We start from the raw sequence: 19,982 nt of genomic DNA, 5'->3' as shown, positions 1-19,982 counted from the left end.
ATATTTATTTAAATTAAATTTTAAAGATATTGAAATTGTAATAAGATTTGAAGTTATAAATAATTTTTTGAATCTTAGATTTTTCAACTTAACGATATTATGTAGTGATATATTATAATATTAGATTATATATTAATATATGTTATATATTTAAAATATAATTTTAATCATTGATCAATGTTATACATTTACCCTTTTTTATCTATTTCTCCCTACCTTCCAAATAAACACTTCAACAAATATTAGCGTGTAACTTACAATCTTATGTATTTTCATTCTCTAGATAATAGATCTTGAGTGTGATACCAACTTATATATGTATTATATTGATTCTTTACAAATAATAATAATGCTGAAATTTCTTCATTATATAATTTAAATTTCGAAGGAAATTCGTAACGCAATTGTGTGCCCGCTAAAACAGACTGACATGGTGTAAGGACCGCTGGTTTGATATGAGGCTGTTATTCTGAAACTATTGAAAGATGCTATTAGTGGGCCCCTCGTGCAGTTCAATTTACTCCAGCTTTGAATAGACCTCAAAGAGCTTTTGAATGTAAACCGTATTTCATCCGTTTGGGCCTACGCTGTAAACATGGGCCTTCACCCCGCTAGCCGGGAAAAAAGGCAGACGCGGACCCCACATCAATTTCCAGCCATGTCTATCATATGCCCATTCAAATGCATGATACGTTCCGATGGATACGAAAGAACAAAGAAAAAAGCACATCCATAGTCATACATGATGGGGTTGCGTAAGAGCTACATTTACCCAATCCGCTCTCTTTCCATCCGCCAGTATATCATCCAACGCTTTCCTTGATATTTTCATTACCCGCTGCTCCGCTTACACGAGTTTCACGTTGGTCCCGGCGATGAGAGTTTGATCCCCATTCTTTGCTGGGTACTCGGCTTCACGATAACGTGAGTATGTTGCAATTTTCTCAGCGGACTTCTGTTAAATTATTTGCACTTCGGTTTTTCGCCAAATGTCTTTTATTTCTCTGGCTGAGTAGTGTTCTTTCGCGAAAAAGGGTTTCTGCAGTTTAGAAGTATTGTTTCGGGCCATGAATTTTCTTCCGCTCTTTTCTGTGCATATTCTTTGCTGAGGACTTTTGTTTTGGAGATTATAACAGTTTGTAACGTGATGAATTGTACTGATTGGATTTTTTGTTGGTATTTTCAGTGGTTTGACAGTGGAACGGCTGCAAAGCACGACTGCTACAGTTTTTTCAATGAAAATGGCACTGTAGCCCTCTGACTGGAAAATTTAGGGAAGAAAAGCGTGAGGACAAGAAATTGCTGACTGTGTAACAATGGAAACTCTGACCAGCGCGGAAGCCTGTGCAATAGTAAATGCTTCCAAACTTTCCATTCTGAGTCAGAAAACTGGTCAGCCTTCACATTCATTCAGAAAATTCAGTCATCAACTCAACGCCGGATCCGGGATTCTCGATGATAAAGGTGCTGAATGCCAAGGTTTCTCCATTCGGTAAGTTTGTTTCCTCGGCTTTACAGCTATATTTTCTTTTCTTTTTCATTTATGCAGATGGTGAGGCTATAAGGGCATATATTTTGCAGTGAATATGTTGGGAAAATGAGGAGCGTGAACATCAGGAAATGTTGGCCATTTTCGGATGGTTTGCTAGAAGATGGATTAATCAGAGGGGGAGATAAACTGCTTCCGCCTATTCACAGGCCTTGTAACAAATCGTGCGCCTGGCAAAATTGCGCCGGAGAAGAAAGGGAGCTTGAGACCTCGGTTCACAAATCGCAGCTTCATGATGATCCGCCGGAAAATAATTTGGGCACGGCCGACGGAACAATAGATCCCCAAATGACTATCTGTTTAAGTCCATGTTCTGAAGCGGACCTCAACATTTCTAAGGATCTGGAAGAGCAAATACGAAAACTGAGAACAGTTCAAATTTCAGGACAGGACGAGAGCGGTACTAAAGATGAAGATAGTAAACAGATAACAGAAGCTAAACATGCCGGATCGGATGTGGACCGGTACCGTCAGTGTTCATTTGGACTACAGTTTTCCAGATCAGAGTCTTGGAGTATTGAAACCCTAGATCGTACTTATCAGTCTCCTGCAGAAAGGAAGCCGACAGGAGCGCATACGAAACAACCGCCCGAGTCTAAGGAAACGGCCACCGGAAACCGGGACGGAAAACTGGATACCGCTCTGTGTAAATTAGATTCCATCGAAGAAAGTCCCGGTCGAAGTTGCAGATTTGATTTGACGGAAAGCGATTGCCAGCTATTTATGGATGTAGGTAACCGTCAGGAAACGGAAAAGGGCGAAGAAGTAGCGGGCGACCAGGTACTCGGAGGATCCGTGTCGAAGCAATCCGAGAGAAGCAAGATTGAAAATCTGAATTCTCAAGCAATTAAAATGGAGTCCGTCACGCAAAGAATTTCTGACACTGGCAACGACGAAGTTTCTGCAGTCAAAATCTGTCCCGTTTGCAAGACATTCAGTTCAGCCACAGTAACAGCTGTGAACGCTCATATTGACGATTGCCTTGCCCAGGCATCTCAGGCAGAGAAGAGGCGAAGCAAAATGCAAAATCACAGGCCGAGGAAACAGAAGAAGCGGTCAATTGCTGATATCTGTGCTGCTGCAACAAAACACAGTCATTTAAGTGACTTCCAAAAGTTGGAGAGGATAGAATCAGATATAGCTTCGACCGCACCTAATTGCAAGCTAAATCAAACTATTGGAAAGGTACAAATAGGTTTAACAAGTCCTGCTTGTGATGACTTGCCAAGTTTCAAGTGCAAGCGGAAGAGGGCAAATCGGGGTAATTCACTTGCTGGGCACGGAATATCCGGAAATGGAGGTGGAGCAGCTGGATCATTGGACACGAAAAGAAAACTTCCACGTCTTGGTATGATACCGATTATTTCGAAAGGACTTGAGGTATGTAGCAAATCTTTTCCATACACCTGTCGCTTTGTTCTTTTCATGTGCTATCTCTGAGACTTTCGTTACTGTTTCCTCAGCTTTGTGCTAAATTACCATTCGCGAACTTTCTCTTTTTCTATGGATTTCTTTTGAACGGAAACTGCAAATTCGCTTCTTATAACATAGTTCCACAATCCCTCATCAACATAGGTATCGCGGCCTAGGTGAAACATTCTAATTTCGTATGGTATTGCCTTGAGGGTCTTATGGTTCTAAACAAATTAATTTAGGCTACATAGCCATAGTTAATGATTGAATCCAGGCCACATTACCTGATAAGTAAACATGTTGAATGGCAACCCATGAATTGTAGTAGTAAATACTCCAATCTATACCGTTTCGATCAGGTCTGTAGCTGTGGATCAAGGTTGAATATCAACTAAATGAAAACTGCTTTTCCTGCACACAACATTTTAGAGAGATTTTGTAAGACAATGTATCTACTTGCCATCTTTAAACATCATATGCCAAGGAAGAAATTAAGTTTGGAAAATTAGTCAATTTTGATTATTTAATACTTGTAATTTAAAAATCAAGCTTTAGTATGATGTTTAAACCATTTAATATCGACTATTTATCCACAGAGTACGGTTTTGAAACAAAAAAGACATCATAACGAACAATTGACTAATTACAATTTTGAACACTAAATCCACGAAAATGCCATTTTATCTCTCTGTTACTGGATAAATACAACCGATCGGCTTTGTTTGACGCGTTTTAGCTCACGTTTATAAAACTACCTAATCCATTTTATCGTCCGCATTCTTTCAACTGTATCGAGCATTGATAGTTTTAACAAACGAATATGGCTATAAAGTGGCGAACCATTGTTTCCAATATCAACAAAAACATATAGTTTAAATTATGTTATGATGTGACCATAGCTATTCCATGCTTTTACGCAGGTATACACTTTCAACCCAATCCCGGGCTCCTAAAACGCTATATGTACAACAGTTGGGTTCGACCTACAAAATTTTCCATCGTGCTTATACCCAAAATTACAGTAATTTAAATAATCTCATCTCTCTATATGGTTGATTGGGAGAAATTATTTCAATAGCACCCAAGCTTTCCATGCAGTTTTAAGTAAAGCATTGATATACCTCGAATTTATCCTTTGCCCATATACCATCAGTACGACAGTCTTTAAGGTCTAAAGGTAAAATGTAGAAAATGCTTTATGAAGGGTTTGAATTTCTGGAGTTATAGTGCCAGCATTTTTGTTCCGCTGCAATTTTCTGCTCTTTCAGAAAGTTATGTTTGAGCTTAATGATATCCTCCAAATTTACAATTATAAGATTTCGAAGAGGAAATAAAGTAAATCAATGCTCTCAACCAATCGAACACTACAATTAATTGATAGCATAAGCGGAAGAGAATTAAAATCTCATGAATTGTTACACACATTTATGCTTCATCAAACGGCATATTTTTGTTTTCAGTAGATTGCCTACCAAGTCGATTAACTCCACTACTACTACTTCAATAACATTATTAGCGCAAATCAATTCTATTACTAGTTCATTAACATCATTATGAAAGATTTCATTAAACTGAAGTTAGAAATTGTCAATGGTCTTTGGTCTATATCTGAAGTTGGAAGGTTCTTAAAGAATCTATCAGAATTCAAATCTGACTGAGTGCCTGACTTCCATATCAGATAGATTTTAAAGAAATTAAAAAATAATAAATAAATAAATGTATGATACATATTTAGTTTATTTAACTATTCAAATTTCAATTACGAATGATAATAGCATATAATAAATAAATATTTATATAACATATAGTTTTGAGGAACGAATTTTAAAATATTTCTAACTCACAATTAGTAAAAATATTGGAAATTCAATATGTAGAATTTTTTCCTTTACATTTTAAATCTTTTTAAAAATGAAATTCACTTAAGACCATTTTTCAATCAACTACTTATACTATATGATAATTTTTAAAATAATATGATTTAACAAGATTGTCAATTGTTTTAAATTGATTAAAATATTTTAAATAAATGAATATATTTAACAATGCTAAATATTAGTATTTATTTGCACTTGTTTCTAATTCTTACTAAAATTAAATACATTGTTCTAAACAAAATTTAAATTTCACCTATACTAGAAATGTCATAGTGAAAAATAGCTATAAAAAGTTTTTAACTATTACCGAATGAGTCTACAATCATACATAGTTAAACAAAATAAAAGAGAATATCTGTAGAACTTGTATGACTAATTTTATTGATAGTATATAATTATATTATATATAATAATATTAAAAGATTAAAAATTTATAAGAAATTTTAAAAGACAAGATGTATATAACCATCCATATTTATATATCTACATATACATATAGAATGTCACCAAATCTTATTTATAACATTTCCTCACTCTCATAAATAATACAACACTAGCAAAATAAAATTAGTAAAATAATATTGAAATCCACATTACATAATATTTGTTTGTGTTAAGTCCTAGCTAGTCAATAGTCTACAAACATTATATCTTTATATCTTATTCTCTTTAATTTAAATTGAACTTTTTTGCAATTAACATTCCTTAATACATAAAGAATATTTTTTAGGCTTCAATAAATATTTATATATGAATATAAGTTTCTATAATTTATGGGGATCGATGCCAAAATAATTTATTCACAATTCCATTAAAACAAATCTACTATGCATGTCACAACTCTTCTTCTTAACAATCTCTTAAATGTCGTTCCCTAGACCTATGTTTTTAGATTGACTTTTTTAGCATTTGTTTGCCTACAATCATACTTTCCCAATTTCAAGATTTTAGATTTTATTATTTTCTATTTTGACAATCTTGATTTTATTTAAAATTTTAAAAACATTTGAAAATCTCAATAATCTATTATTTCATGAGGGACTTGAGTTCTATAGAGCTCTTCTTTTAAATGAACCAATCACTTTTTACACAAAATTATCTCCTCATAAGTAGGAGATATTTTTCTACAACAAGTTAAATTGTTGCTATCAAGATCTAACGTAGTTTTTGAGTCAAACTCATTGAACCATATTTCATGAGTAGTGCTTCACACAAACCCATCTCTCATGAGAATGAATGGAACACTTGGCACTCATTCAATCTAGGTGATGCTCATAGTGGTGAAACGGCGAGACTACTTGGGAGGTTGCCCATCCTAGTACTACTTGAATTTGAGCACACTTAACTATAGAGTTTTCTCCATGGTTGAACCTGCTCTACTTGAAACTCCATTGACAAAACCAGCACCAAGTGTTGTGCCTTATGAACCATTCATTAGAATGCCCCTTAAGCTCATCAATTGTTAAGTTGGAGAAATTTTTCCGCATAGCTGCTGAGTGTTTCATTCATTCTCATGTGAAATAGGTTGGCTTAGAGTAAACAACTAGTCATAAAATATAGATCAATGAATTTAACTAAAAAAAACAGCACTTAATTCTGATAGCAAAATTATCACCATTACAATAAAATGTTTTTAATAGCCAGTTTACGCATGTTATAATATCATTTAGGCGCTTAATAGTCTAGCCTTCCTTAAATCATGCAGAGCCTATCCGAAACCCTAAAACAAAGAACACATAAAAGCGTGGTCATTACCGCGTCAACCCATCCGTAAATTAAGGAGGAATGGAATCATTGGCGGACCCGATAACTTCTCCGCCGCATTTAGTACTTGAAGAATTATTTTATGCGATCCCTTAAAGTGATCAAGCTTCTGGACAATGTAACAACAACAGAATATTGTCAGGCGTGCCAGGCTGTCAAAAGTGTTCACATGTATGTGGATAGGCAATAGCCATGCGCGCAATTATGTTATATGAGTGAGATTTATATTCCACTCTATTTGGTTTATAATACGTTTCGAGATTTCAGACCATGAATAGCCAACTATGGTTTACGAACGCGTCTGAAATTGGAAGGAAAGGAAAAATAACCTGCAGATTAGATAGGATGAATATTTGCACTACACTTAGACAAGGTTTTACGGATTGTACTAAATCAAACCAAGTCTGTAAAAGAAACCGCAATAAAATCGCGTTCGTACGTTTGAAATGACAGGGAGAGGACAGCTGTAATTTTCGGACGTCTTTGACAACGGTATTTTATTCGGCAGTAAGAATTAATCTTTATCATTAAATTATCCGCACTCATAATCACGCGTTTTGTTTAATAAACATAACCCTAAAATCGTGCGACCGTAATCGACATTCATTTGTGCTCATGTCTCTCTCAAAACAATAAAATTATAGGCCCCATTCACACAATAAGAGTAAACAATTATGTATAATGGCATTGGCAAGAAGAAATGGATTAATACAATGGCGTAATGATTACGTTATTTATGCTGGGAAGGAAGTTTCCTTTATTTCAATTCAACGCGATGTGGGCCAGGCGGCTCTAGTGGGACTAGGAAATCTTGCACGGTCTGGATTGTGCCTTGAAATGTACGCCAACCTTTGTCTTCGCATTTATATTGTTAAATACTTTATTTAGCCTTTTCTTCTCTCGATCTGATTCCTACGACCCGCCCGTCGATTTCATTTTATTGGAAATTTGCTCGGCACCACAGCAGATCAAATTAAGCGGACTCAAAATCAAGTAAATACTATAAAGTAACGCTATTAAACTGCCATTTCATATTTGACAGCGTTTCCTTGGTCAGTCGTCTGACATATGGATCTATTAACATGACATTGGTAGAATGCTTAACTGCCTCCAATTATCATTGATTGTTTGTTTGTAAATTACGATCTTTTGTACCCCAATAGAAAACAACTTTATTAAACGTAATATAAACTTTCTAATGATTTTTCGCAGGCCCAATGGCCCGTTTATCTTTTTGAAGGGTAATTGCGTTAGGGTGTCTATTCACAATCCATTGTCGACTGTTATCGCATGACAATTACGAGAGACATTTCAATCTGATACGATTAATACGCTTTGTATTCTTAGTCGAGGAGGGGATATTCTCTTGACATTTACGAGAAACAATGATCTCCGTCCAGTTATTGTTTCTATGAATAAGTGGGTTGGCGTTCTATTAAATAGAAAATGGAATTCAAAACAGAACTAGAAACAAATAGATAGCGAGAGTCAAACGGGACAAAGCCTAGGGAAAAACATAAAAACTTCATATTACGGGAACTGTATTATAGTTGTCTTGAATGTTATTGCCTCACTTTTTTTCAGCGCGTACTTAACGTCGTTTTAATTATAATAATAATGATGATGACGAAGAATCTATCTGGATTGTCGTTCATTATAACAAAGTATTCCAAACAAAAGCCTTCTCAAGATAGGATGTTAGTTTTAGTCTAACATAGGCTGTAATCTATTGTTCTCCAGCTTGATTGTTTGGTTGGTTTCTCCATATTTTTGTTTCCTTGACTTGTTTTCTTCACTTTTTAACTTTCGATGGCTTATGTTAGGTTTGTAATGAATTGCTATCCTTCCCCATTTATTTTTTTATAAAATGACTAGATAATTCCCCCATATCCTCCATTTCACTGGGAGATTCAGACATCAATAAATCAATAATCCTATCCGCATTTCGATAAGAACACAAGTGTTCTACACGTGTCCATGCTAAGGCCCCTTCGCCTATTATTGTAGGGGCCCTCACTCTAACCCTCTGGCGACGTACTGTATCCTAGCCATAATTAGATTTAATAACTCTATCTAATTATAATTTATATCTCAAGCACTAAAATTACAGACGAGTGTGATACTCTTGACCACTATAATAGGTTTGGACATGAAATACTTTCACTCAAAAATATTTGGAGACCTACATAATACAAAGTTTTAAGTAAAAATCTTTCACTAGAAACTACTAAATATATAATTAAATTAAAAAATATAATGTTTTATTTGAATTTCTTAATGAGAAATGAATTTTAGTCAAAATAATTTAGTCTGGAACTATCTACGTGATAATTTAAATGATATCTTAATACCTTGGAAGGACATATATATTTTCAATATCAACTTAAAGTTTCAATTACCATTATTATTCTCTTCAAAAAATTAAAATACACTTAGGGCCCATTTGGCAAGGGAATACAAGTGGAACAGGCATATGTATATTCTTAAGATTTTGAATTCTCGGTTTGGATGCACCAAATTCGAATTGGAATAGGAATAAAACTGGAATACATATCCCAATTTTGGCCCAAAAATGAGGATTTGCTATTCCACCTAGATAAGTGGATTTTTTTTATTTTAGAAAACATAAATTTTTGAGTCCGTAAATTCCACATCAAATTCTGGGTGAACCAAACAAGAATAGAATATGTAACCCCATTTTCTATTCAAGAATAAGTATTCCTATTAGCATTTTTATATTCCTGCTGCCAAACAGACCCTTAGATTGAGCTTGCAGGAATTATTTATGTTTTTTTATCTATCAAGTAGTGGACAACAATTAAACATGTGACTACTTAAAATACAAGTGAAAGTAAAATATGATTTAAATATTTATAATGTATTAAAGGAGAGAAACTTGTCCTCCCTAATTATTATTACACTGATCAATCTTTTATATAAAATATGTCAAAAATAAACACTTAATAAGAATAAAAAAAGAGTGTACTAAAATTTTTATTAGACAGAAGTCAAGATTAATTATTACTATTTGTTGCATTTTTTTTTGTTTTTTTGGTGCTCTATTTGTTGCCTGTCTTTTGAAAATTTGTTTTATTTAATTTTAAAAAACTAAAATTAAAACTAATTTGTAAATATTTTAAAAATTTATAAACATGAGTTACATTAAGTGCTCTATATTTTGTTAAATTACATCATAAATTAAACTCTTTTTGTTACCAAGTGACAATTTTTATTTGACATAAACTTGATTAATTAAAAAATTACTATCAATCTTATAGTGAGTACAACCAACCAATAAATTTGAATTATTAAATACCAAGCTTAATAGAAGACATCAATTATCTAGTACTATTATATAAGAGATTATATAGACTACATAGAGATTTTTAAACTTTTAATTCAAATATGTCTTGTGCCATTCCTAATGTAGTGTCACGGTAGTGACATAATTCAACTACTTGTATTGTCATAAATGAAGCCCGGGCCAAATTATTGTACGATTATCAATGTGACTCACGAATTGTAATATATTTTTAGTCAAATCACTATGAAGTAAAGTTATCTTCACATTCATCTACTCAATCTCAAAATTATGTTCTACTGCAAGTGCTTGAATCAACCAATTCGATATTAGCTTTGAATTAAAGGAAAATTTGACCATAATTGATTATCTCTAACCCATGACTAATTTTTCATAATCAATCTTCTTCTTTACTTCTCAACGCTGCCATATGAATCAATTTTCATGTTAAGAACATATATTCATCTAATAGATTCGCATCCATCACAAAAAGGTACTTGATCTTGTCTATTATTTTTCTTTAATGTTAATTTATTTTACCATGGCCTTTCTCTACGATTTCACATCATTCGTATCCACTGTCTTCTTTGATATCTTTGCCTCGTCAATGATAGAAAAATAAATTGTATATCAAATCACATGGAGAATAGTTTTGGTAGACCTACTTAAGATTGGAGATCGAGATTCCATGTCCGCTTTTGGAAAATATTAACTATCGAATCTCTCCTACCATTTGGAGTTTCCTGTAGGCTTCACATCTAACATTATCGATCATTATATTTAACTAAAATATATATATTTCATTTATCTAAGGCTTCGCTTGTCTAAATAGAACACTTCTATGATACAAAGTTCTTTTCTACTCTATCATATGAACCAAGTTTTATTGTAAGAACACATTTGTATCCCAAAAAAAATTAACATCTTTCCAAATAATGTTACGTGATATTGATTAGTTTTTCTTATTGTTTATTGTTCATATCTTCTTCTAGGTCGTATTTCAAATATTTTTATTCATCTATGCCTATTATATTCTTTAATAACCTATGCCTACCGAAACGTGTGTTTAAAAAGATAGATATTATATTATGTAGAGAATACATTTGTAGCTAGTATTTTGATTGAGTAGACCAGCTTATAATGAGATGTGGACATTCTATATCCTCTCTTCAATAGTATAAGACGTCAAATCTCTCTTCTTCTTTTTAAAATTCTTATGAACATCTAATCTTTTTATATAGGTATTTATGTTGATCTAAAATAGAATAGTTTTCATGTTCTATTACAACTAAAATTAGTGAAATTAAGGATAATATATTCTTTAAAGAAAAAACTTCTTTTATCAAAAACTCCTTGATGCAAGTAATGTAAAATCTTATAACATTTCAAATCACTATTATGATCGATGAAGATATAGAAAAGATTTGTGTTATCTAATTTTGAGTTTGTCTTCTTAGAAATATGAGCATATGACTCACAACCAAAGACTTGAATTTCTTAATTGCATATGTTTTCCTCAACCACACCTTTATTAAGCTTTGTAATGTTCTCTAAAATGGCTAATGTATAATTCATATTAACTAGGGGGAAACCCATGACGAATAATTTTTCCCAAAAAAAACTCTTTGACACCAAACTTTCTAAAAATAAGTGTAACCCTCTTATTCAGTGTGATTTTTGCTTTGACTATAAAGAATTTTATGCTACTATTATTTATGGCCTGAATTTGATTATTTGAACTATTCTCCTTTGTATTTTTATTAAATTTTTATTATAAACTTATTTAAGTGCATTTTGTTACTAAGTTATGGAGTCATTTTAGTTCACTTATGTTTGATGGTTCTTATATTTTAAATTAGGATCAAGACTCTTCTATACTTATCAATCAAAAATAATGTTTCTTATATCAATGACTACAACACTTGTTTGATATGTTCTAAGCATCTCTCTAGAATTTTGATAAAGATAAAAAAATATTTCTCAAGTAAACAATCATAAAATTATAACTAAAAATGTATTACATTATAAATGTGCTTAGTATATTTTTCATCCAAAAAGGGATAACTAATCACTCAAGAAACTCCACATTCATCAAAAGTATTAAATTTATATTTTTTATTCTCTACCATCACACTTTACCATTGCTCACATCATGATAAATGATTCCACATTCTCGTATTCATCATTTATATTAGATATATCTCTTAGGTTCTTCAAATATATATTTAGTTCACATCCTAATTTTTTTTCCCTTAGCATCTTAAATAATCAAATTCTTAATGCCCTTCTCCTTCACACATTTAACATGAACATTTGAAGGATTTTCAATTACTATTATCATATCCTATTTTTCCTCTTTCATTGTCCATTTATTCTATCACTATAGAAATTTATCCTATGTTAATTACTACCATCTCTTCTATTGCAACATTTGAATTAGTACTTCAAGAATTTGATATAATATTTTTTTATTGCATACTATAACATTGCCTTCTATTTTAAAAGGATAATCTCATTTTAAAAGGATAATCTTTTGTTTCCTTATGCTGACTGGTTCTTCTGGGTTGGTGTTATGGTCTTGTCTCTAGTTTTCTAGTATCTAGTTTGGATAGCCTTCCTGGATGCTTTGCTCCAGTCTGTTTGTCCTTTCAGATTCCAGAGTTTTTGGTTAATTTTACTGGTCATATCTGTTGGTTTCAGGTCACTGCAAAACCTGGTTTAGTTGTTTGGCTGGTTTCAGGTCCTTTTAAAACCTGGTTGTGCTTAATGGTTTATCTTTCTCTTTGATGTAATGAGTTTCGGGGCCCCTTCAAAACTTGTTTTTACCTTAATCTAAAAAAACATTGCCTTCTATTGCTTCTATATCTATTTAATTAGTATATTTATATCTTTCTCTTTGAGGAATTCATCCCTTTAATCTTGGGTAATTATTTCTACCATGAATTACTTATTATTTTTTTAACTACCTTTACTTAAAATTGGATAGCTTTGGTTTTCTTTCAACCTTATTAATTATTAATTTTTCCTAATACATCCTATCAATTCATTGATACTTTCTTTTATCTTTTTGCTATGTCTAGACTTGGTTATCACATTTTACAATTATTTCTACTATTCAATCATTGTCATATCTTCTGATCATAGATTATATTAAATTTTTATTATCAAATATTGGTAAAAACTAATTTTAATTGCCTTAGTAACATTAGAGGCATAGAGTAAAAAAAAGAGTCTATGATTTTTCATAACATGTATATGATTAGTCTATATCAAGATATAGAGAGCAAAAAATAATGAAAATAACATATATGCAATGCCATTGAGACCACAAGGATAGTCAATCAACTCTCTTTTCACATAATTTCTACCAATTTTAATACCTTGATGGAGGGAATTCCACTTAGACATCTTCAGTAGACCTAACTTCCTCAATTCTAAGTTCCTTCTTGAACTAAAGAAGATATTGGTTCTAGATGTCTCATTAATTTAGTTGGTTCAACTTCTTTATTGTGTTTCTTATGATACTTCCTAAGTTATTTATGGAATTAAGGATTAGTATTTTTCTTATATGTCCAAAGATATCCATAGAAAAAATCTTGTTGCTTCACTATAAGAAGTCATCTCCTAAAAGCTTAGGGAAATTTGCATCAGCTATGTTCATGGTCATTGCGACCTATGTGGCAACATGGGAAAAGTTGATTCATTGAAAAGAACCAATAAGAATCCTCTTGCTATTAAAATCATCATCATTTCTCGCCTTCCAAATAATTAATAGTATCATGATTAAATGAGGAAACTAGAAAATAATATGATTTTTCCAATAAGACTTTATTGTTGAAAATGTAGTATAGACTAGGTGATTGAGAAGCAGGGTGAATCAAGAACCAATAAAAGTTATACTTTAGTTCACCAATTAAACATTCACCATGTAATCTGATCTAATTGCACGAATGAAAGATTGAAAGTAATAAAATATTCATAACACTTCGACACAATATTGGTAACCCAGAAACCTTCCAAATAGAAAGTAAAACTGGGGTGGGGTTGATACCCACAAGCTTTATTACTGTAGTATAAAGTTATCATGTTAAAACTTACAATTGACTACTTTTGGTGATCTGCGCTGTTAGGAGCAATAAGGACAATTAGGTCCACCTTGTGAAAGGATTTTACAATATACAATGAAGTATGTACTCTATTAGGAGATTTGGAATGAGTCTGTTAAGTCCATCTTGTTAAAAGATTTGACTGATGCACCTACTAGGATGAATCAATGGCTGATCTTTGATCTGCAACTCATTTTTCTAAATGAGATTCCTTTGAATAACAATGATCACTAGATTGTGATAGATAAGTCTCTACTTTTCCTTATACTACTTGTAGCCTTCTTCAATTTGCAATCATCTACTTCTTGCTTGTTCACATACATTCTACTTATGTTTTGGATATGATATAAGACATTACATATGTACCAATCCACTTAACTATCTTCTAGATTTGGCTACAATACCAAATTCATCATAATTTTCTAAGTCGGCTCACTGCTATACTAACTCAGATTCTGAAGACAAATTGGTGATGTTCTGACACTCAACAAACACTGTGAACACTCAATAGACTCTGGCACTTGGTTAACATTGAAGCTCAGTCCATACTGATCACTTCAAGTAGTACGAACTCAATCAACATTGTATGACTTGGTGAATAATGAAAAACTTGGTAGATACTAAATTGCTTGGTTGACACTGCATAGTGCAGTCAAAATCGACTTTATTTTATTACCACTGCAAGCTCGGTAGACACTATAGAGCTCGGTTAACACTATACTCTATCTTAGATGCTTGGTAGATACTATGAAGCTCGTCATGAATTGTAGTTTAACTGATTAGCCTAGTAGCATTTGAAACACTTGGTTAACATTGTTAGAAGTATGATAAGCTCGATAGCAACTATAGAGCTCGGTAGCAATGAAACCAATTGATTAAGTGTTAAGTCACTAATAGACAAATGATTTGACCATAAGCTCAACAATCTCTCCCTTTGGCATTAGTGACAAAAAACACTTATCATACCAAAAATTTGAATGTTCAAAATACATGTCAAAACTCCCTCTGCCCATAATTTGGGTCTTCAACTCAGTTTTGACTATTGTTTATTGTTGTTGCTCACTAACCTCTTGCTCTCTTTTTTTTTCTTTCAAAATTTATTTTGTAGACATATTTTATGTTGTTTGTACATGTGTTTCCTTTCTTATTATGACTCCCCCATACATATATTTCTCTCGCATACATATATCTGGAGTATGATAATGTTCTCCCCCTTTTTGACATAAATGCCAAAGGTGTAAAATATTTACAAGTTAATACCAAAATGTGACAAGAAATCGCTATCTACCTTCAAAATGATTGTCATTGTCTTGTCCCAATTTTCTTGCAATACCTTTGATGCATGCAAGGCTATCTACACTTTCACCGAAAGTTCCATCATATGATCAACAATGGAGAAATTATTATCATGGACCAATGTATTTGCATGTGCAACATGTTTTTGCATTGCATTCATGTTGGGAAGGATCGTGCCTTGAATATCTATAAGTGTGGCCCTTATCCTAGCTTCTTCCTTTAATAATTCTACCTAAAGACCTAACAAGTATATGATCTTTACAAAATGTACAGAGTTGTAACTAGGATCAAGTGACAATTGTTGTGCACTTGCCTTCATATCCTCATCTATCTTGGATAGTTTGTCTTTTATTTCCTTAGAAAACTTAGATACATCACTTAGCTTTACAAATAGAGAAAGAACATTATTTACAGATGTTTCAAGTGTAGCAAGAATAGTAGATAATTCTACTTGGTCAATAGCTAACTTCTATGCTACCTTCTACGAAACTTTATTTTCAAACTTTCTTTCCAAATTTTTTTTTTTGTCCATTAAGCTCCTCATTGTACTTGCAAACAACTTCAACAAGTTGACCCAAAATTGTTTGCTTCTCATCAACCTCAATATTTAGTGCATCAATAAATATTCCTTTTATATCCTCAAGCACTTGATTTTCCTTTTTTCTTTCTTCTCTGAGCTTTTTCTATTTAGCCCTCTTTTTCCATAGCTACCTAGGGTATCCATTTCTTGGTCTTGCACTCTAAAGATTTGTGTCCTTGTTTGTTGTAGTTGTGACACTTTCCTTCAAACTTAGGTTTCACTAAACTTTGATTTACCATTGCTCCAACACTTGTTTTATGTATGACCTATTTTTCCACAATGACTACATGTAGGCCTTTTGTTCTTCTTAGTTCTTTGTTAAGATGAATCACCTTCTTCTATGTATCCCAATCCAACTTTACCTTTGTGTCTGAATTGAGTTTTCTTATCCAGTTGACCCATGCTTTCTTGTGAATTCATTATCCTCTCATTGGTTTGCCCCTTTATGCTAAGATCATTCTTAAATATTTAATTTTTTGTCCTCAAGTTGATACTTCCTCTTGATTTGCATCATTGAGTTAATTAATCAGATTTAATTGCTGAAGATATAGTTGATTGATTTCATTATCCTTTTCTTCTATCTCTTCTTTGGCTTTGTCCTTTTTATTCCATGACTGCACATAATATGACTGATTGAATTTCTTGTTCTCTTTTCAACTTTCTAGCTTCTTCATGAAGAGTAGGATTCTTTTCAAGTAGATCTGTGATTGCTACATCAACTTCATCTAAACTTTATTTCTTGACAAATGTGTTCAATTTTTCTTCAGTGTAGATATTGTCATTCATGTGTGCTGAAAGATCCTTTCTTCTTTTTAGGGATTGAGAGAGCTGCTCCTTCACTTTATTGAGTTGATCCATGGCCAATTGCAGATCCAATTTTTCAACACTGTATAGCTCGGTGAACACTGAGAAACTCGATAGATACTGAATTACTTGGTTGACACTACATGGCGCAGTCGAGGATGACTTCATTTTGTTAACACCATGAGCTTGGTAAACACTACATAGCTCGGTTAACACTGTACTATCTAAGATGCTTGGCAGATACTATGAAGCTCATCATGAACTATAGTCTGACTGATTAGCTTGGTGGCAACTGAAACACTTGGTTAACACTGCTAGAAGTACGATAAGCTCAGTAGCAACTGTAGAGCTTGATAGCAATGAAACCAATTGACTAAGTGTTAAGTCACTAATAGAGAAATGATTTGACCATAAGGTCAACATTTATAACTAGTATTTTTGGTTAGTAACATTCTAGAACTTATGTAATCGATTTTAAAAATTTCTCATAGTTTATTACTGAAGAAACATTCAAGAAATTTTCTTGATAGATTGTGTTTTCCTACTGATAAAGAAGATCTAATCAAATGACAAATACACTAGCACAAGTTCCATATAACCATATTACCATTTGGGGCATGGTTGGAGCCCACTTGAAAAAAGATATCCCCATTATCAATAATATCCCATGTGCATCTATTACAAGGAGAAGATCCACTTTGTTTGATCTGGTTAGCACACTTTTTGTAATCAATTGGGTGGTGTCACCCTTACCTCTCTCATGCTTGGTTACGACTTGAGTGGAATCTCTCCAAATCATCTTATGGTCAGTTTCCAACATAAACCCTATGGCTTTAGTTCTTTCAAAATAATGGTTTCTTTTGAATGATTACTATGAATGAACTTAACAATGGACTTCCTCTTGGTGGATTCGAGGCCTATAATATTCTATAAGAAATATAGTTAATTTTTACCATCTAAACTTTTGGGTTGTAATTCATTGTTTATCATAAGAATGTAAAAACACTTGAGAATAATATTATCATTCACTTTTTTTTGAATTGGGATCTACAATTCATAAACTTGTCCTCTTCTAATTATTTTCCTTTAGAATGCTCTATTGATAGCCACTAGAGCTTATAATGTTTTCACCTTTGGTCTGCCTCTAGTCTCTTAAGGGATGGGTTGTGAAGGGGGAAATTGTTTACTAACACCTCACTTGTGTACATACCATTATCTAGATAATCTACACCAAATACCATTTCACTAGAAACATGACAAATCTCTTCAATATTAAATCTCACATTTGTGTACATACCATTATCTAGATCATCTACACCAAATACCATTTCACTAGAAACATGAAAAATCTCTTCAATATTAAATCTCACATGGTTACTATCTCAATTATTTTGATAAAGGCCAAATAAATAGGGCATTCTCATGCTAGGAGCATCTTAAGAGTATTCCTATGACCATTAGGGCATTTGGTTTTAAGAATAGTTTGTGAGTCATCCTGTTCTTTCTCTTCCACTATAATAAATTGGCATATGAAAGTTGTAGATAAAACTTGTAAGTTCCAATCATATCCTTAACATCACCATTTGAATGTTGAACACTCAGTAGGAGGAATATTTTGACCCTACTATGATAAATCAACCTTGTCTTCAAGTCTAAGGCTAATGAATTTTCTAGTGATCCACTCTCAAGTTCAACTGATATACAATATTCTTCAAAAAAATTCTCTTCAATCCATCCTTAACATTATAATTTTAAACTTTAGCACAATATTTACTATCTTAAGATGATTTAACTCAATTAGATATAATCTTATCAAGAACAATATTTTGAGCATCCTTGTGCCTCTTTATACTATCATCAATTAGGGCTCTTGTATATGAAGATTGGGATCAATAGAGAGAGAACACACAACTTCAACAAATAAGATATAAAAATAAGGAACCCTCCAACTTATTGTGTCTTGAGGAGGAACCCTTCCCCCATAGCTTATTGGTACAACACTAGTAACAACTAATATAGAACTTACAAACTCTTTTAAAAACATGAAATTTGTTTTACAAGCATCTTCCCTATTTTCTAGTACATCTAGATATTTAAAAATCTTCTTAATGATAGGAATGTTGGTCCTTGTTGGTGTAAATAAGTATTTACTTATTACACATACTTAAGTTTACTTAGGTTAATGAATTATTTAATTATTTTGCATTATTTTGTTAGTTATTTAGGTGAGTCACTTAGGAGTTTGTGAACTCTCACGAGTTACGCAACCCTAATTATGCACATGGTGTCTATAACACATGATTTTGCATCATTCACTAAGTTGTCATGTTGACAACACAGTTATTCGCACTCCTAATTTAGCACATGTTGTCTACACCACTGATTTGCGTGCTACACCATTGTAGGCTTATCCTCACATCATTGCACTTAATTCTATGCTTAATAGAGGATAACCCATATCTAGTGGACATGTGTCTAGTTGTATGACTTATCATGATGTTGACTTCTATGCATTCTAGAAGCTCTCTTGAGACTTTTATATACAGGCACTCCTAGTGTACTCTCAAGATGGCATATTGAATGAATATCGTCATTATGATCATACTCTCTCTATTTTGGTCTACTGTGTGCTTGTGTTTGAGTTCCTTGGTCTTGGGTGAATTCTGGCCTAAGCCAAATTCTTACATGGTATTAGGGCTGAGGGAGATTCTCTACACATAGTTGTTTGAGACCATTCATGCTTTCACACCTCAACCTGAATCGGAAGCATCCACAAAAATTGAGAGCATTTAGAGCTAGATCTAACCTTGTCGTTGCATCTAGAACATCGATTTGGTGAAGATCGACTATAAATTTTCCTATCCTGGGTGAAAGTTGATCGTGAGGCAAAAAAAATTTGCAAATCAGAACCCAAAGGCCCCAATTTGCGGTTTGGGTATGATCATTTTTGGATCTAATTAATTAGTTATTCAAATCTGAATTATTTTAATTCTCTGTATTTTTTGATTTTATTTTCAGAATTATTTGCCCAATAGGGCATTCAGGCAGAATTTTTTTTTATTAGAGAACCAGGCTGTCAGATCCCGGCTCTATATTTTGGGTATTTATTGCAAGGAACATTAATATACAACGGGCCTATATTATAATTCGAGCCATAACACTACCATAAATCTGTGGTGAATAAGCAACGGAATCTAGGCCACCCATGCAAATTCTAGCAGAGCATAAATCCAACCTCGGCATGTCCACATATTCCACGACATAACCTTTCTATCACATGGTGGCATCCACA

The 19,982-nt window shown here is 32.8% G+C and overlaps 1 protein-coding gene across 1 annotated transcript in view; it reads left to right on the top strand.

Moving 5' to 3' along the window:
* Positions 1 to 813: 813 nt before the first annotated feature.
* LOC149569006 (uncharacterized) overlaps positions 814 to 19,982 on the top strand; it is an 82,902-nt gene continuing 63,733 nt past the window's right edge. The window contains exons 1-3 of the mRNA XM_089821813.1: positions 814 to 924; positions 1,187 to 1,492; positions 1,582 to 2,929. Coding sequence (XP_089677939.1) covers positions 1,317 to 1,492; positions 1,582 to 2,929 — 1,524 coding nt within the window. The 5' untranslated portion in view covers positions 814 to 924; positions 1,187 to 1,316. The remainder of the gene's footprint in view (positions 925 to 1,186; positions 1,493 to 1,581; positions 2,930 to 19,982) is intronic.

Source organism: Cupressus sempervirens, chromosome 3 (assembly GCF_028749045.1).
Source record: "Cupressus sempervirens isolate cs-2001-9-10 chromosome 3, ASM2874904v1, whole genome shotgun sequence".
Classification (NCBI taxonomy): domain Eukaryota; kingdom Viridiplantae; phylum Streptophyta; class Pinopsida; order Cupressales; family Cupressaceae; genus Cupressus; species Cupressus sempervirens.
This window is presented reverse-complemented; position numbering and strand designations above follow the sequence as displayed.